The 17,153-nt window shown below is 44.9% G+C and overlaps 1 protein-coding gene across 4 annotated transcripts in view; it reads left to right on the top strand.

Annotated features, from left to right (window-relative positions):
• PHYH (phytanoyl-CoA 2-hydroxylase) overlaps window positions 1–17,153 on the top strand; it is a 32,381-nt gene that overhangs the window by 9,231 nt on the left and 5,997 nt on the right. For 2 of the 4 annotated variants that reach the window (XM_024254118.3, XM_024254117.3), the window contains exons 6-9: window positions 2,253–2,434; window positions 6,962–7,111; window positions 9,687–9,821; window positions 13,506–14,049. In XM_024254118.3, the coding sequence (XP_024109886.2) occupies window positions 2,253–2,434; window positions 6,962–7,111; window positions 9,687–9,821; window positions 13,506–13,559 (521 nt within the window). In that variant the 3' untranslated portion in view covers window positions 13,560–14,049. Of the gene's footprint in view, window positions 1–2,252; window positions 2,435–6,961; window positions 7,112–9,686; window positions 9,822–13,505; window positions 14,050–17,153 lie in introns of those variants that run through there. The other 2 variants (XM_054521923.2, XM_054521922.2) reach the window with 1 other exon arrangement.

Here is a 17,153-nt window from a genome sequence, read left to right as displayed (position 1 = left end):
GGCCTCCCAAAGTGCTGGGATTACAGACATAAGCCACTGCGCCCAGCCTATAGTTGTCTTTAAGATGTCTTGTGCTTGCTAATATGTAGAATCTAAGACCTCATTGGCAGAGAGACTGATTGAGAAATATAACCCAGGTTTCTGTAATTTAATAACCTTCCCCAAGCTGGGCGTGGATGTGCACCTGTGGTCCCAACTACTCAGGAGGCTGAGGGGGGAGGATCGCTCGGGCCCAGGAGTTCAAGTCCAGAGACTGTAGTGAATTTTACTCGGACTACACTGGGAAATTCCTCTATGCCTGCAGTAGAAATCAGCCATGACAGAGTCCCCTATCCTTTCTGCCTTTTCTTCCTTCTGATCTCCAGGAGGGGTTTATGTGATAGAAGGCAGCTTAGCATTACCAGGTCTCTCCCTCCCTGAGGAGATCAGGTGTTTGGGAGCCACACTCAGGGAGCAAACCAGGGGAAAATGCTGGTGTGGTCATGAACACTCCAACTGGACACAGCACGGAATGACTATAGTTGTGGGGGGTGAGGACCTCTTAGAGAACTTTTTTTTTTTGAGATGGACTCTTGCTCTGTTGCCCAGGTTGGAGTGCAGTGGCTCAATCTTGGCTTACTGCAACCTCTGCCTCTGGGGTTTGAGTGATTCTCCTGCCTCATCCTCCTGAGTAGCTGGGATTACAGGTGCCCGCCACCACACCCAGCTAATTTTTTTTTTTTTGTATCTTTAGTAGAGACAGGGTTTCACCATGTTGGTCAGGCTGGTCTCAAACTCCTGACCTCAGGCAATCTACCCGGCTCAGCCTCCCAAAGTTTTGGAATTACCAGCGTGAGCCACCGTGCCTGGCCTGTTGTTGTTTTTTTTCTTTTTTTTTGAGACGAGGTCTCGTTCTGTCGCCCAGGCTGGAGTGCAGTGGTGTGATCCTGACTCACTGCAACCTCCTGTCTCCCAGGTTCAAGCGATTCTCCTGCCTCAGCCCTCAGCCTTCCAAGTAGCTGGGACTACTGGCGTGCAACACCATGCCCAGTTAATTTTTGTATTTTTGTAGAGACGAGGTTTCACCATGTTGGCCAGGCTGGTCTCAAACTCCTGACCTCAAGAGAGCTGCCTGCCTCAGCCTCCCAAAGTGCTGGGATTACAGGTGTGAGCCACTACACGTGGCCTAGAACTTTTTTTGACATCAGCCACTTCGAAGGGGATTTCAAACTTGACTCCATATCACTCTCTTCAATGTAATTAATGCAACTGGTCTTTGAACACTTTACTGCATGCTAGATGCTGCGCCCAATCTAGAGTCACAAAAGAATAAAGCACAAGGCTGGGTGCGGTGGCTCACGCCTGGAATCCCAGCACTTTAGGAGGCGGAGGCAGGCGGATCACGAGGTCAGGAGATCAAGACCATCCTGGCTAACACGGTGAAACCCCGTCTCTACTAAAAATACAAAAAATTAGCCGGGCATGGTGGTGGGCGCCTGTAGTCCCAGCTACTTGGGAGGCTGAGGCAGAAGAATGGCGTGAACCCGGGAGGCGGAGCTTGCAGTGAGCCGAGATCGCGCCACTGTACTCCAGCCTGGGTGACAGAGCAAGACTCCGTCTCAAAAAACAACAACAACAAAGAATAAAGCACAACAGAGATGATGATGTTATACCACTTGCTGGAAAATAGCGTGCATAAGTACTCAGCTACCAGCAACCCAGAAGAAGGGGGTGCAGGATTTGAAGATGTGGAGCCTCTGTGTTGATTTCCAATTCCAGTTTGGTGTTTATCTCTCCGGGGCTGATTTTCTGTAGCATTATTTCATTTGTTTGGTTCTTCTGGGGACAGGTCATTGTTTTTTCAGGTAAAGGATAAGAATTCTGAGACCAGGTTTTTTTTTTTTTTTTTTGGGGGACAGGGACTTGCTGTCTGTCACCCAGGCTGTAATGCAGCAGTGCAATCACAGCTCACTGCAGCCTCGACCTCCAGGCTCAGGTGATCCTCCCACCTCAGCCTCCCAAGTAGCTGCGACTACAGGTGCATGCCACCACACCTGGCTAGTTGTTTTTGTTTTGTTTTGTTGTTTTGTTTTCTGTAGAAACGGAGTCTCACTGTGTTTCCCGGGATGGTTTTGAACTCCCAGGCTCAAGCACTCCATCTGCCTCAGCCTCCCACTTTGGGATATATTTTTATATCCCAAAGTGCTGGGGTTACAGGCGTGAGCCACTGCACCTGGCCTCGAGCATCCTTTAATAGCAGGTTTTCTTTTCAGGCAAGAAGACGTCCCGTCATCCCCTGCACCAGGACCTGCACTATTTCCCCTTCAGGCCCAGCAATCTCATCGTTTGCGCCTGGACGGCGATGGAGCACATTGACCGGAACAATGGCTGTCTGGTTGTGCTCCCAGGCACACACAAGGGCTCCCTGAAGCCCCACGATTACCCCAAGTGGGAGGTAGGTCTGCCCGGCGGCTGAGTCTTGATCCGAATCTCCTTCGCAGTTTCTGTTTCATGTCAGTACCTATAAAGAGCTTACAAATGAGATGGCATTTCCTTTCTGAGCAAAACATTGTCCCAAGATTTGCAGTGAGGATCAGAGAAAGTTCAAGGATGTCAGAGAAAACATTCATCACACCTATTTTCAACATTTTTTTTTTTTTTTTTTTTGAGACAGGTTCTTGCTCAACTCACTGCAACCTCCAACTCCCAGGTTCAAGCCATCCTCCCACCTTAGTCTCCCTAGTAGCTGGGACTACAGGTGTGCACCACCACGCCCGGCTAATTTTTGTGGTTTTAGTAGAGACAGGGTTTCGCCATGTTGGCCAGGCTGGTCTCGAACTCCTGACCTCAGGTGATCCGTTCACCTTGGCCTCCCTAAGTGCTGGGATTAAAGGCATGAGCCACTGTACCTGCCCTTAACACGTGTTTGAAAGCCAGCCAAGGTGGGGAGCTTGGGTAGATACTGTATAGGATCCGAGATTGTAAATCCTAGCTGCAGAGGTAAGACATAAACCCTTCGACCCCAGATGTGTGTGGTAGGCACCAAGTCAGTCTTACTTACTAACTGATGGCGCTCAGAGTAAGGAAGGAGAGATTGTCTCCTTGCAACTGCAGAGGCCAGCAAAGGATCTGGGGAGGCTGGTGTCTGCCTGAGCCTTGCAGGACAGGGTACAAAGTCCCACAGGAAAGAGTCGACATAGGAAGGCACGAGGTCAAGGGCAAGCCTGAACTTGCAAAAGAACGGGAAAGACCCAGGGAGCTTACAGTCTAGATGGGCTGGGCACTGGGGGTGTATTTTGGGGAGCAGCAGAGGAGGTGAGCCCAAAAAGGTACATTAGGACCAGATTCGAAAAGACTGTTATACTAACAAGTCTGCAGTTTATTTGGGGGAAGAATGGGAACTTTTTAGTTCAAACTTTTTAGGAAGATCGAAGACCTTTTTTGTTTTTTGTTTTGTTTTGTTTTGTTTTTGAGAAGGAGTCTCACTTTGTCACCAGGCTGGAGTGCAATGGCGTGTTCTCGGCTCACTGCAACCTCTGCCTCCCGGGTTCAAGTGATTCTCCTGCCTCAAACTCCCGAGTAGCTGGGATTATAGGCGCGTGCCACCACACCCAGCTAATTTTTGTATTTTTAGTAGAGACAGGGTTTCACTATGTTGGCCAGGATGGTCTTGATCTCTTGAACTCGTGATCCGCCCACCTCTGCCTCCCAAAGTGCCGGGATTACAGGCGTGAGCCACCACACCTGGCTGAAGAGCTTTTAATTAAAAAAACAAACAAACAGTTTTATTGAGGCATAATTGTCATGTAAATTGTACATATTTTGCATGTATAATTTGATCATTTTCCACACACACATACCTGTGAAATCATCACCACAATCAAGATACTCCATCCTTCTCCCTGCTCCAGGCAACCACTGAGCTGCTTTCTGTTACTACAGATTAGTTTGCATTTTCTAAAATGTCATAGACACGTAATCACATAGTATAGATTTTTTTGTCCCGTTCTGGCTTCTTTTACTCAGCGTAGTTATTTTGAGGTTCATTGATGCTGTTGTGTATGATAGTAGTTTTGTTTTTTTTTTTTTTTTTTTTTTGAGACAGAGTCTCACTCTGTCACCAGGCTGGAGTTCAGTGGTGCGATCTTGGCTCACTGCAACCTCCGACTCCCTTGTTCAAGCAATTTTCCTGCCTCAGCCTCCCGAGTAGCTGGGACGACAGGCACAAGCCACCATGCTCAGCTAATTTTTATATTTTTAGTAGAGACAAGGTTTCACCATGTTGGCCAGGATGGTCTCGATCTCCTGACTTCGTGATCTGCCTGCCTCGGCCTCCCAAAGTGCTGGGCTCACTGCGCCTGGCCAACAGTAGTTCTTTCCCTTCCCTTGCTGAGTAGTATTCCATTGCATGGCTGCACCGTGAACCATGGTTTGTTCATCCATTCAGCTGCTGATGCTTGGAACTGTTAAATGCATTTGAGCTCATGAGTGATGGGATCAAATCGGCTCTTCAAGTACAATAATGTCATGTTCTGCTGCAGGACGCATTGGAGGTATAGGCGTCTAGAAGCAAAGAAACCAGAGAGATGACTATTAACACATTAGGTCTAAGGTGAAAAGATCCTCTGGGAGCCAAAGTGGGAAGATCACTTGAGCCCAGGAGTTCAGGACCAGCCTGGGCAACATAGTGAGGTCTCATCACTAAAAATAATAATAATAATAATAATAATTAGCTGGGCATAGTGGCGCATGCATGTAGTCCCAGCTATTCCAGAGGCTGAGGCAGGAGGATCACTTGAGCCCAGGAGTTCGAGGCTGCAGTGGGCTATGCTGGTGCCACTGCACTCCAGCCTGGGTGACAGAGCAAGTTCCTGTATCAAAAGAAAAAGAAAAGATCCTGGGCTGGGTGCAGTGGCTCATGCCTGTAATCCTAGCACTTAGGGAGGCCGAGGTGGGCAGATCACCTGAGGTCGGGAGTTCGAGACCAGCCTGACCAACATGGAGCAACCCTGTCTCTACTAAAAACACAAAATCAGCCTGGTGTGGTGGCACGCACCTGTAGCCCCAGCTACTCGGGAGGCTGAGGCAGGAGAATAGCTTGAACCCGGGAGGTGGAGTTTGCAGTGAGCTGAGATTGTGCCACTGCATTCCAGCCTGGGCGACAAAGCAAGACTCCATCTCATGAAAAAAAAAAAAAAAAAAAAAAAAGAAAAGATCCTGGAATCCCATGATGCTGCGAATGGAAAGAGCCCCCATTGTTAAAGCAGGGAGAATGAGCTGTAGTTTGATAGGAAATGAGGAACATGGTTTTAAGAACTCCTAACTTGTCTGGACACAGTGGCTCATGCCTGTAATCCTAGCACTTTGGGAGGCCGTGGTGGGCGGATCACTTGAGGTCAGGAGTTTGAGACCAGCCTAGCCAACATAGTGAAGCCCTGTTTCTACTAAAAATACAAAAATTAGCCAGGCATGGTGGTGTGTGCCTGTAGTCCCAGCTATTCGGGAGGCTGAGGTAGGAGAATTGCCTGAACCTGGGAGATGGAGGTTGCAGTGAGCTGAGATCACACCACTGCACTCCAGCCTGGGCGACAGAGCAAGACTCCATCTCAGTAATAACAATAATAATAATAATAATAATAATAATAATAGAACATCTCAGATTTCTTGCACCAATAATTAGTGTCAAATGAAAATATGTGAGTGTCTGGATCCTGATATAAAACCATTTAATGTGAAACTCATCATTGACGCTAAGGTTTAAAGTTTGGTGCATGCAACTGCAGCGGGCTTTGGCTGACAGAAGGCAAAGGGAAAAGTTTGCAGGGCTTCCAGAGCGTGTGGAGTCTCAGATACCCTGCTCAGATGCAGAGTGGGAGGTATGATTAGCTTAATGTGGGTCACACATTCACCCTGGCCAGGAGAGAAGGGCTCTGGGTCAGAGTCTCAGCGCTGTCTAAGAGGGATGTCATCATTCCCAAAAGGAACTGGGGATGTTCTGAGGAAGAGGAATGGGCTGCTTCCCTTACCCTGACTCCTAAGGTGCTTCTCATGTCAATTTCTTTAATAAAGACATAACCCCATCACCTAAAGTAGTAACTAATTTGGGAAATAATTACAAACAAACACAGTGTTTTAATTTACTATTCTTTCATTATTCTGGATGTAACATAAGTGCCTTTGAGCTCAGAAAAATTGAGCATTTTTCCCCCTATTTTGGGGAAATAGTTTCTCAGAGACGTTCCTGAGTAAGAGATGAAGGATTTATTTAAAGTTGTGGGTGAGGAGAAGAACACGTTGGGAACACTTACAGATTCAGGCTGGAAATGCCCAGGAGATAGATGGTTGCCTGCATTGACCACAAAAGGCAAAGCTAAGCTAGATCTTCATATATAATGCAGTCATGAAGGGCAGGTGGAAATTCCACATTGTTCATTTGCTCCAAAAACTCAGTGATTTTAATATCAACATGTGACTTCTTTTTTTTTATTACCATAATTTTTTGAGACAGAGTCTTGCTCTGTTGTCCAGGCTGGAGGGCAGTGGTGTGATCATGGCTCACTGGAACCTCCCCCTCCTGGCTCAATCGATCCTCCCACCTCAGCCCCCTGAGTAGCTGGGACCACAGGCTGGCACCACCACGCCCAGCTAATTTTTGCAGTCTTTGTAGAGATGGGGTTTTGCCATGTTGCCCAGGCTGATCTCAAACTCCTGAGCATAAGCAATTCTTCCAACTTGGCCTCCCAAAGAGATGGCCTTACAGGCATGAACCACCATGCCCGGCCAACATATGACTCTTAAAAACCAGATATCTGAGAGGCTTTTGTATACTGAAAAAATGTAAGCATTTAATTTAGACATTTCTTTCTCTTGGGAGAAAGAAATGCTTTATTTCCCTCATGTTTGCTTTCTCTGATGAACCATTGACAATGTTTTTAATTATGTTACTTCCTCAAATGTAGACTTTGCTTGCCTCTTGTTCTAGGGGGGAGTTAACAAAATGTTCCACGGGATCCAGGACTACGAGGATAACAACACCCGGGTGCACCTGGTGATGGAGAAGGGCGACACCGTTTTCTTCCATCCTTTGCTGATCCACGGATCTGGTCAGAACAAAACCCAGGGATTCCGGAAGGTAAGCATTCACATTGCTGCACCTGCCGCAGAAGTGTGGGTTAGAAACAAAAATTGTATTTAATTCATTTAATTCAAATTAATTGAATAAAATTTTAATTTAATTGCATTAACATTTTAAAGATTTGTGGCTTTTAACCAACCTGGACTTTAGTCTAGTTTATTTACCAGGAAATATATTTGCTTACCTTGGGCTTTCTGTGCTCTTATCAGTAAGAAGCCAGGTGATCTCAGGATCCTAACCTTGTCAATATTGATTATGGGCTGGGCGCGGTGGCTCACGCCTGTAATCCCAGCACTTTGGGAGGCCCAAGGCGGGCGGATCACAAGATCGGGAGATCGAGACTATCCTGGCTAACACAGTGAAACCCCGTCTCTACTAAAAATACAAAAAATTAGCCGGGCGAGGTAGCGGGCGCCTGTAGTCCCAGCTACTCGGGAGGCTGAGACAGGAGAATGGCGTGAACCCCAGGGGGTGGAGTCTGCAGTGAGCCAGGATCGTGCCACTGCACTCCAGCCTGGGTGACAGCGAGACTCCATCTCAAAAAAAAAAAATTGATTATGAAAGCCAGGTGTAGTGGCTCATGCCTGTAATCCCAGAACTTCGGGAGGCTGAGGCAGGAGGATCACTTGGGAGCAAGAGCTCTAGTCCAGTCTGGGCAACATGGCGAGACCCCACCTCTATTAAAAAAAAAAAAATCACTGTTGTCTCCTGAGGCCATGGGTTAGGGGCCAAATTTCGTCTTCCATTCATTCATATTTCCACCAGCCTCATCAGGGTCAGGGTTAGGGTGGGACAAATTGGGGCACTCTCTCCAGGGGTAAAATGTAAGGGGATGCCAAAAAAGACTCTGCAATCGAGTTTAGTAATATTTTCATGTGAAATTTTAAAAAATCAAAATTAATGCAAAATACCCAATGTATTGGCTACACACAATGCCAAAAGTTTAAATAAAAGACACGATTGGACCCCACACTAGCACAACCTTCAGAGCTGTGCAAGTAGCGAGGTGCAGGCACAACGATGCAAATCATGTTGTGGGTTTTAATATATTGACTTGGCAATTTTCCAATTTTTTTTTTTTTTTTTTTTTCTTTGAGATGGAGTCTCACTCTGTTGCCCAGGCTGGATTGCAGTGATGCGATCTCAGCTCACTGCAACCTCGGCCTCCCAGGTTCAAGCAATTCTCCTGCCTCAGCCTCCTGAGTAGCTGAGACTACAGGCACATGCCGCTACGCCTGGCTAATTTTTGTATTTTTGAGTAGAGATGGGGTTTCACCAGGTTGGCCAATCTGGTCTCGAACTCCTGGCCTCGAGTGATCGTCTCGCCTCGGCCTCCCAAAATGCTAGGATGTCAGATGTGAGCCATCTCGCCTGGCCCAATGTTTTTTAATGCCTTTATTTTAAAATTTTTTATTATTTGTTTATATATTTATTTGAGACAGCATCTTGCTCTTTTGCCCAGGCTGGAGGGCAGTGGTGCAATCATAGCTCACGGCAGCTTGGAACTCTTAGGCTCAAGCCATCCTCCCACCTCGACCTCTCGAGTAGCTGGGACTACAGGCATGCACCACCACACCTGGCTAATTTTAGTTTTTCATTTTTTATACAGACATGGTCTTGCTATGTTGCCCAGGCTGGTCTTGAACTCCTGGCCTCAAGTGATCCTCCTGCCTTGGCCTCCCAGAGTACTGGAATTACAGGCATGAGCCACCATGCCCAGGCTGAATGACTTTAATGTTCTGGAAAAATATTACTATAATTACATAAAGATACAGATATAGGGGTGTGTGTTTTCCCTTTGCCTTGGGCTCTGTTACAGTGCCGTATGGCACCAGGGCTTACAGAGGCAATGGAGTTTGTGACTCCACTCCCTAGAAATTTGTTGTTTGGGGCAACGTAGAAAGTCTTTCTGACAAGCGTGATCACTTGTGACAAAAAAGGTAAGTTTTAATGATTGCCTTGCAGCTTAGATCTGTTTATAACTTTTTCTAAAATAGGGAGAACCAAGTAATTTCATCCTTACCCTCAGAAGGAAGCAAGAGGGGTAATATATGTCACAGTATTGGCTTTTAAATGTCCTTTTGATTTGAGAGAAGGTGTCTGCATTATTTTCTTTCTCAAGGTATTTTTAGTTCTTTGCATAATCTATTGCCACTGAAATAACAATCCATCCCAAATTGGACCAGGTAACTAACTTTTGAGATAAACTGCCATGGAATGCAGTCCTTCTTAAGACTTTGGGATACCCATTCATTAGGAAAATCAAATGCTAAAAGAAAAAACTAAAGACCTCTTGCTGACATAATTCCATTCCCTCTCCCATATATACCTTTCAAAAATAAATGTCACATCTGGTTAACGATTTTTTGAAATTTCTCAATTAACTTTTAGCTGGAAACAGAAACAGGCTTAGTTACAAAGAGATTGACACAGGACGCAATGGACCTGACTTTCCATTTAGAAATCACATACTGAGTGAAATAAATGACTTTCTAAAAGAAAGACTTCCTGCTTGGTCGCTGGTATTCATGGGATGTTTTTTCTGCAATATCAATTTGTTCACTTTGCACAGGCAATTTCCTGCCATTTCGCCAGTGCCGATTGCCACTACATCGACGTGAAGGGCACCAGTCAAGAAAACATCGAGAAGGAAGTTGTAGGGATAGCACATAAGTTCTATGGAGCTGAAAATAGCGTGGACTTGAAGGTATGTTTTTATACAATAGCAAGGTAAAAATCTCCGGTTTTTCTTTTCTTCAGATGCTTCATAATTCTCATACCTAGTTTATTTGACAGTATATAGTGCTTGGGTTTAGATTCATTTTAGGGACATCGCTGAGCCCCCACCAAAAATGACAATGGAATTTCCATTTACACTTGTGCCCCTGTGCAGGAGGCTCGAGAACTTCCTGCTGCTTCTTTATGTCTTAGGGCTGTCCAGAGGTGTGCAGGCCGTCCTGTTTCACACAGGATAGTAAAGGAAAACAAAACTACAGATTGAGATGAGAGAAAATCAAAGACAAAATCTTGCCTTCTGGCTGGGCATGGTGGCTCATGCCTGTAATCCCAACACTTTGGGAAGCCAAAGCAGGAGAATCACTTGAGCCCAGGAGTTGGAGACCAGCCTGAGAAATATAGCGAGACTCCATCTCTACTAAAAAAGAAATAAAAATAAAAATTAGTCAGGTGGGGTGGAGCATAGCTGTAGTCCCAGCTACTCGAAGGCTGAATTGAAAGGCTCACTTGAAGCTTGAGGCCAAGGCTGTAGTGAGCTGATTGCACTACTGCACTCCAGCCTGAGTGACAGAGTGAGACCCTGTCTCAAAAAAAAAAAAAAAAAAAAAAAGAAAGACTTCTGAAGGGATAGAAGGAAAGTTATAGGTTTGAGATCCAATCACAGGCCGTGTTTATTAGTATAGAATAGAGTATTTATGGCTGGGCGAGGTGGCTCACGCCTGTAATCCCAGCACTTTGGGAGGCCAAGGCAGGCAGATCACGAGGTCAGGAGATCGAGACCTTCCTGGCCAACATGGTGAAACCCCGTCTCTACTAAAAATACAAAAATTAGCTGGGTCTGGTGGCGCATGCCTGTAATCCCAGCTACTCGGGAGGCTGAGGCAGGAGAACCACTTGAACCAGGGAATTGGAGGTTGCAGTGAGCTGAGATTGCGCCACTGCATTCCAGCCTGGCAACAGAGCGAGACTCCGTCTCAATAAATAAATAAATAAATAATAGAGTATTTATGCATTAGGAAATCCAGTAAGATGCCCAGAAAGCAATTCTTGAGCAAGTTTCTGTTTTGGTAAATTTGCATCTGGAGTTTTATGAGAGGCCTAGTTTGCATGTAGCAGAAGTTTAAGATAACTAATGCTTATCAATAACAGGCATTTGACAATATTTCATATGGTTTCCTAGTTAATACACATCATCACTTGTAAATTATTTAAATTTAATTAACTAACTGTTTATTTTTAGAGACAGGGTCCCACTCTGTTAGCTGGGCAATCACAGCTCACTGCAGCCTCAACCTCCTGGGCTCAAGCAATCCTCTTGCCTCAGCCTCCCTAGTAGCTGAGACTACAGGCACACACCACTATGCCCTGGCTGTTTTTTTTTTTTTTTTTTTTTTTTTGGTAGAGATAGGGTCTCACTGTGTTGCTCAGGCTCAAATTATTTGTTTTTCACCCGTGGATATTCAGTACTGCTGATCATTAATAGACAAATTATCAATCAAGGCAAATAAACAAGCATACTTACTTCATAGAATATGCACATTTCAACCTCTGAACCAAGAAGCTGATTCTATTTTTTAAATTTGCATTAGATCATCATAAATGCATGCAGGCCCCCCAGATAGACTGAGTGCAGTGATAACTGTGGGCTCCTCAGCATGTTGTAGGTCCCTGTGCACCAGTGCCATGCTACCATGCCATCGGGAATCATCGGAAATATCTTCGCAGCTCAGGAATCTTGCTTCTTGCCGGGCGCGGTGGCTCACGCCTGTAATGCCAGCACTTTGGGAGACCGAGGCGGGCAGATCACGAGGTCAGGAGTTCAAGATCATCCTGGCTAACACGGTGAAACCCCGTCTCTACTAAAAATACAAAAAATTAACCAGGCATGGTGGCAGGTGCTTAGAGTCCCAGCTACTCTGGAGGCTGAGGCAGGAGAATGGCGTGAACCCAGGAGCTTGCAGTGAGCCCAGATAGCGCCACTGCACTCCAGCCTGAGCGACAGAGCAAGACTCTGTCTCAACAACAACAACAACAAAAGGAATCTTGCTTCTCCCTTTAGAACCTGGAAATGTGTCCCACCTCTGAAAATGCTCTGATTTTGCATTTGCAGGTCCTAGAAATTCCTGTCCTTCCTCTCTTTTTGTTCAGTACCTAAAATGCCTATACATTTTGTCAACTGGAGCTTTGAGCTAACATCCTAAATTTTAAGGGAGAACAAATATATATACGTTATGTTTGAGGTTTGTCAAGGTTGTGCTAAATGAATACCTCCCACATTTAGTTTAATTACTCTGTAAGTTATATTTAGAATAACAATATTAACCTCTGCTACATAGTTCTCTGTAAAGTACAAAAGCACATTCATATTCATTTTCTTATTTTCTTCACCAAAACCCAGTGGGGCAGTATAAGCTCCATGCCGTCGATGACAAGAAAACAAGTCCCAGAGGCTGATCTAAGCTAGCTAAGCGACAAAGCTTCATTTCAGAGTCAGGTCAAATTTGAAAATCGTTCTTTCCACTGTACCTTGCTGTTTGCTCAAAAATAAACACGAACCAAGAAATAAGACCATCTAAATTATTTTATTAAGGGCAAAGGGGGAAAAACCCACCAAACAAAGCAGTAATCCTTGATACCGTGTTTACTATTATCATCTCATCAGGAGTAGAACACTCAAAATGGCTCAGACAAGTAACATAAGAGTAATCAGGCCAGGTGCAGTGGCTAACTCCTGTAATCCCAGCACTTTGGGAGTTTGAGGCGGGCGGATCACCTGAGGTCAGGAGTTTGAGACCAGCCTGACCAACATGGCGAAACCCTGTCTCTACTAAAAATATAAAATTAGCTGGGTGTGGTGGCACATGCCTCTAATCCTAGCTACTTGGGAGGCTGAGGCAGGAGAATCATTTAAACCCAGGAGGCAGAGGTTGCAATGAGCCAAGATGGTGCCACTGCACTCCAGCCTGGGCAACAAGAGCAAAATTCCATCTCAAAAAAAAAAAAAATTATGCAGAAAAATGGCAGTGAACTGTTTGTTTTGTAACCAGACATGACATTGACCCAGTTATGTTACCTGGCACCAACAAATATCCTGAATAAAACAGAACTGACAGCAGCTGGGGGACCCACTGACTTAATTTAGTTAACACTGTTTTAGAAGTCGGTTAAGTAGACCGGGAGTGGTGGTTCATACCTGTAATCCCAGCACTTGGGAGGCTTTGCGAGGCTGAGGCAGACAGATCACTTGAGGCCAGGAGTTTGAGATCGGTCTGGTCAACGTAGCGAAACCCTGTCTCTACTAAAAATGCAAAAAGTTAGCTGGGCGTGGTGTTGCACACCTGTAATCCCAGCTACTCGGGAGGCTGAGGCAGGAGAGTCACTTGAACCCAGGAGGCAGAGGTTGCAGTGAGCCACTGCACTCCAGCCTGGGCAATGGAGTGAGACTGTGTCCCCAAAAAATTTTTAAAAAAGAGTTGAGTAAGTAGCTTAATTTGAGTTGTTTTGTTTACTAATCAATATAACTTACAGGGATTATTTTCCCTATTTAACCTTTCATAGAGGCTAGAAATCAACTTTGTGCTATGGTGAAATTGAAGGTAAATGGAGGGCAGATTGAAGTATTCCATAAACTCACTCTGTTTGGTATTATTTCCAGGATATTTGGATGTTTCGAGCTCGACTTGTGAAAGGAGAAAGAACCAATCTTTGAAATAGCCATCTGCTACAACTCTTTCAACAAAACCAAACAAAATGTCTAAGGAAAATGTTTTCTTAATGACATGATGTAACCTTTTCTATCACTTGTTAAAAGCAGAAAACATGTATCAGGTACTTAATTGCATAGAGTTAGTTTTGCAGCACAATGGTGTTGCTTTAATGGAAAAAAAACAGTAAAAGTGAAATATTACTGTTTTAAGGAAAACTAATTTAGGCTGGCAGCCAATAAAGGTGGTTGGTGTATAATTTAAGTGTTAAATCAATTTCTTTCATTCAGTTAGCTCTTTACCCAAGAAGTGAATGATTTGGAGCTTATGGTGTGTTTTGTATCTCCTTTCTGATAAACCCATTCCCTACCAATTTTATGTCATAAGAGATTTTTTTTTCCCCAAATCTAAAACAATGTATAATACATTCACATTTAGTCAAGGGCATAGGAAGAGTGTCATGGAGTCCAAATAAAGTGAATATTCCTGCTCGGACAAGGGCTTCCTCCTGTGATTTCTTCAACCCAACCATTCCCTTAACAAGGAGACTTGTTCTTTCCAGTCCTTTCCTCTGTTCCTAAAGAATGAAGACGAGAGCCAGGTGCCGTGGCTCACGCCTGTAATCCTAGCACTTTGGGAGGCCGAGGCGGGTGGATCACCTGAGGTCAAGAGTTCAAGACCAGCCTGGCCAACATGGCAAAACCCCATCTCTACCAAAAATACAAAAAAAAAAAAATAGCCGAGCATGGTGGCATGCACCTGTAATCCCAGCTACTCAGGAGACTGAGGCAGAAGAATCACTTGAACCTGGGAGGCGGAGGTTGCAGTGAGCTGAGATCGCGCCACTGCACTCCAATTTGGGCGACAGAGCAAGACCCTGTCTCAAAAAAAAAAAAAAAAAAAAAAAAAAAGAAAAGAAAAGAAAAAAAGAAGAAAAAGAAAAATAAATAAAAAAATAAAAAGAATGAAGACGAGGGTGACTTCATTTGATCTATCTTATTGGGTAGGGCTGCTGGAATCCTTTCACATTTATGAATGAAGACTAACCTCTTTCAAGCTATAGGGAAATTTTTAGATACTTTTCCCTGGATTTGGAGTGAGCATGGACTGAACAAACTTATTTCAAGACAGCACCATATTTTCGGTACCAGCTGAGGGCAGCAAGGAGACATAGTCCTTATTTTTACAAATTCTAGTTAGGGCTTTAGTAAGAAAGAAATAGAGTACCTTTCTTGTCATTCTGTTAAGCACAAGTTTTCCTAAATCTAGTGTTGCCATGTGTGCCGTTTTGTTTGTGAGGACAGCCAAATGAAGCTCAGCTCCCGCTGGGAACTGGAGAAGGCACATCACTGACAGGCTCTAAGGAAATTAGATTATGGGATGATTGGAAATAAAAAGTAATTAAGGAATGCCTGTGTAAACAACATGGGGGGAACCCTGCTTTGTTATGGAATAAACTCTAAATTGTTTCAAATTTAAAGTGAATATGAAAAACTAAACTTCAGTAGGAATATTGAAGAGCAATTTGTTATTTCCCATGTGCATTTGTGAGTGAAAACCAACTGGTTGCCATCAGGAAACATTCATTTCCCATCTGATCCATGTCCCTTTTGTCCATTAGTGCATGTAAGAAATATCCAAGCACCCACTCTTTTTTTTTTTTTTTTTTTTAATTTTTTTTGAGACACGGTCTTGCTCTGTCACCCAGGCTGGAGTGCTGTGGTGTGATCTCAGCTCACAGCAATCTCTGCCTCCCGGGTTCCAGTGATTCTCCCACCTCAGCCTCCCGAGTAGCTGGGACTAAAGGTGCACGCCACAAGACCCAGCTAATTTTTGTACTTTTAGTAGAGATGAGGTTTCACCATGTTGGCCAGGCTGGTCTCAAACTCCTGGCCTCAAGTGATCCACCCACCTTGGCCTCCCAAAGTGCTGCGATTACAGGCGTGAGCCACCGCGCCCGGCTAAAATATCCAAGCACCTACTCGATGAAGTGGGACTAGATACCAGGATGAGGTAGGGTGCCTCAAACTGTCCATGCGGACCTGTCCTGTGAAAGGTGGGAGTCAGGGTTGGCTGGAAAATGAAGAGTCGGGGAAGGAATTCCACCAGATTTCATCAGACTGAGGGGAGGTGGGACGGGATTTGTCCTGGGCTCATGTCCATTTCACCAGAGTCTAGTCTAAAAGGACTTTATGAGGTGCTCAAACAAATCACAAAACAAAACAAATTGCGAAGATCCTTTTCTGTGAATTTTGAGACTAATAGCTTGGGAAAACTGGAGGCCTTTGCTCCTTGTGTGTGCTTGGAGCCTCCCCCTCCCCCACTCTTTTTTCTGTGTTTTTTTTTGGTGGGGAGGGGGTTGGTTTGTTTGTTTTGTTTTGTTTTTTTGAGACAGAGTCTTGCTCTGCATCCAGGCTGGAGTGCAGTGGCGCGATCTCGGCTCACTGCAACCTCCGCCTCCTGGGTTCAAGCAATTCTCCTGCCTCAGCCTCCCGAGTAGCTGAGACTACAGGCACCCGCCACCATGCCCAGCTAATTTTTTGTATGTTTAGTAGAGACGGGGTTTCACCATGTTAGCCAGGATGGTCTTGATCTCCTGACCTCATGATCCTCCCGCCTCGGCCTCCCAAAGTGCTGTGATTACAGGCATGAGCCACTGCACCTGGCCTACATTTTTTTTTTTTGAGAGATGGAGTCTTACTTTGTTGTGTAGGCTAGTCTCAAACTTTTGACTTCCAGCAGTCCTCCCACCTCTGCCTCCCAAAGTGCTGAGATTACAGCTGTGAGCCACTATGCCTGGCCTTATTTTTTACTATCTAATAGAAAAGTGGTATATATGATTATTGTAATTTGCATTTATTTGATCATAATGAGATAGAGGAGTTTCCGTATCACTATGGGCATTCTGTGGCCGACTTGCTGAATGCTGGTCTCTTAGGCCCAAGAGGATACCTTGTGGTAGAAAAGCCAGAGAACAGATTTCAACTAGCCGTATATAGCTGGAATGTCTGGAGATAAATATCTTATTTATAAATAAGCTTATTTAAAAATAAGCTAAATAGCTTATTTTTCCATCTCATTCATTTCAAGCCTGAAGCCACCTGATGTCAAGTCTGAAGCCCATTGAAGGCCTTTGTTAGGTGTCCTGGAAGGGAGGGGAAGAAGAAGCCAAGGGTTTGTACCTGATGATGTTCAAAATATGTAACAGAGGGACCATCAGTCAGATACCATGAGTACAGGAATGTGGCACTTCAGTTGATAACAGCATTGTCCTGAGCAAGGCAGGTCCCACAGATGGCCCCTGCTCAGCATGTTTGGAAAAGGGTTGAGAATGATCCCACCCATGTCTGAGATTCCATCACTCACCATGAGTTTGAGGACCAAACCTCTTTCTAGACATTCTCTCTCTCTCTCTCTTTTTTTTTTTTTTTTTTGAGACGGACTCTCGCTCTGTTGCCCAGGCTGGAGTGCAGTGGTGTGATCTTGACTCACTGCAACCTCCGCCTCCCGGGTTCAAGCGATTCTCCTGCCTCAGCCAACATTGTCTTTTAAGATGCAAGTACCTCTGGAATGATAGCACTGGATCCTAATATCTTAGT

Source organism: Pongo abelii, chromosome 8, assembly GCF_028885655.2.
Source record: "Pongo abelii isolate AG06213 chromosome 8, NHGRI_mPonAbe1-v2.0_pri, whole genome shotgun sequence".
In the NCBI taxonomy this organism is placed as follows: Eukaryota; Metazoa; Chordata; class Mammalia; order Primates; family Hominidae; genus Pongo; species Pongo abelii.
This window is presented reverse-complemented; position numbering and strand designations above follow the sequence as displayed.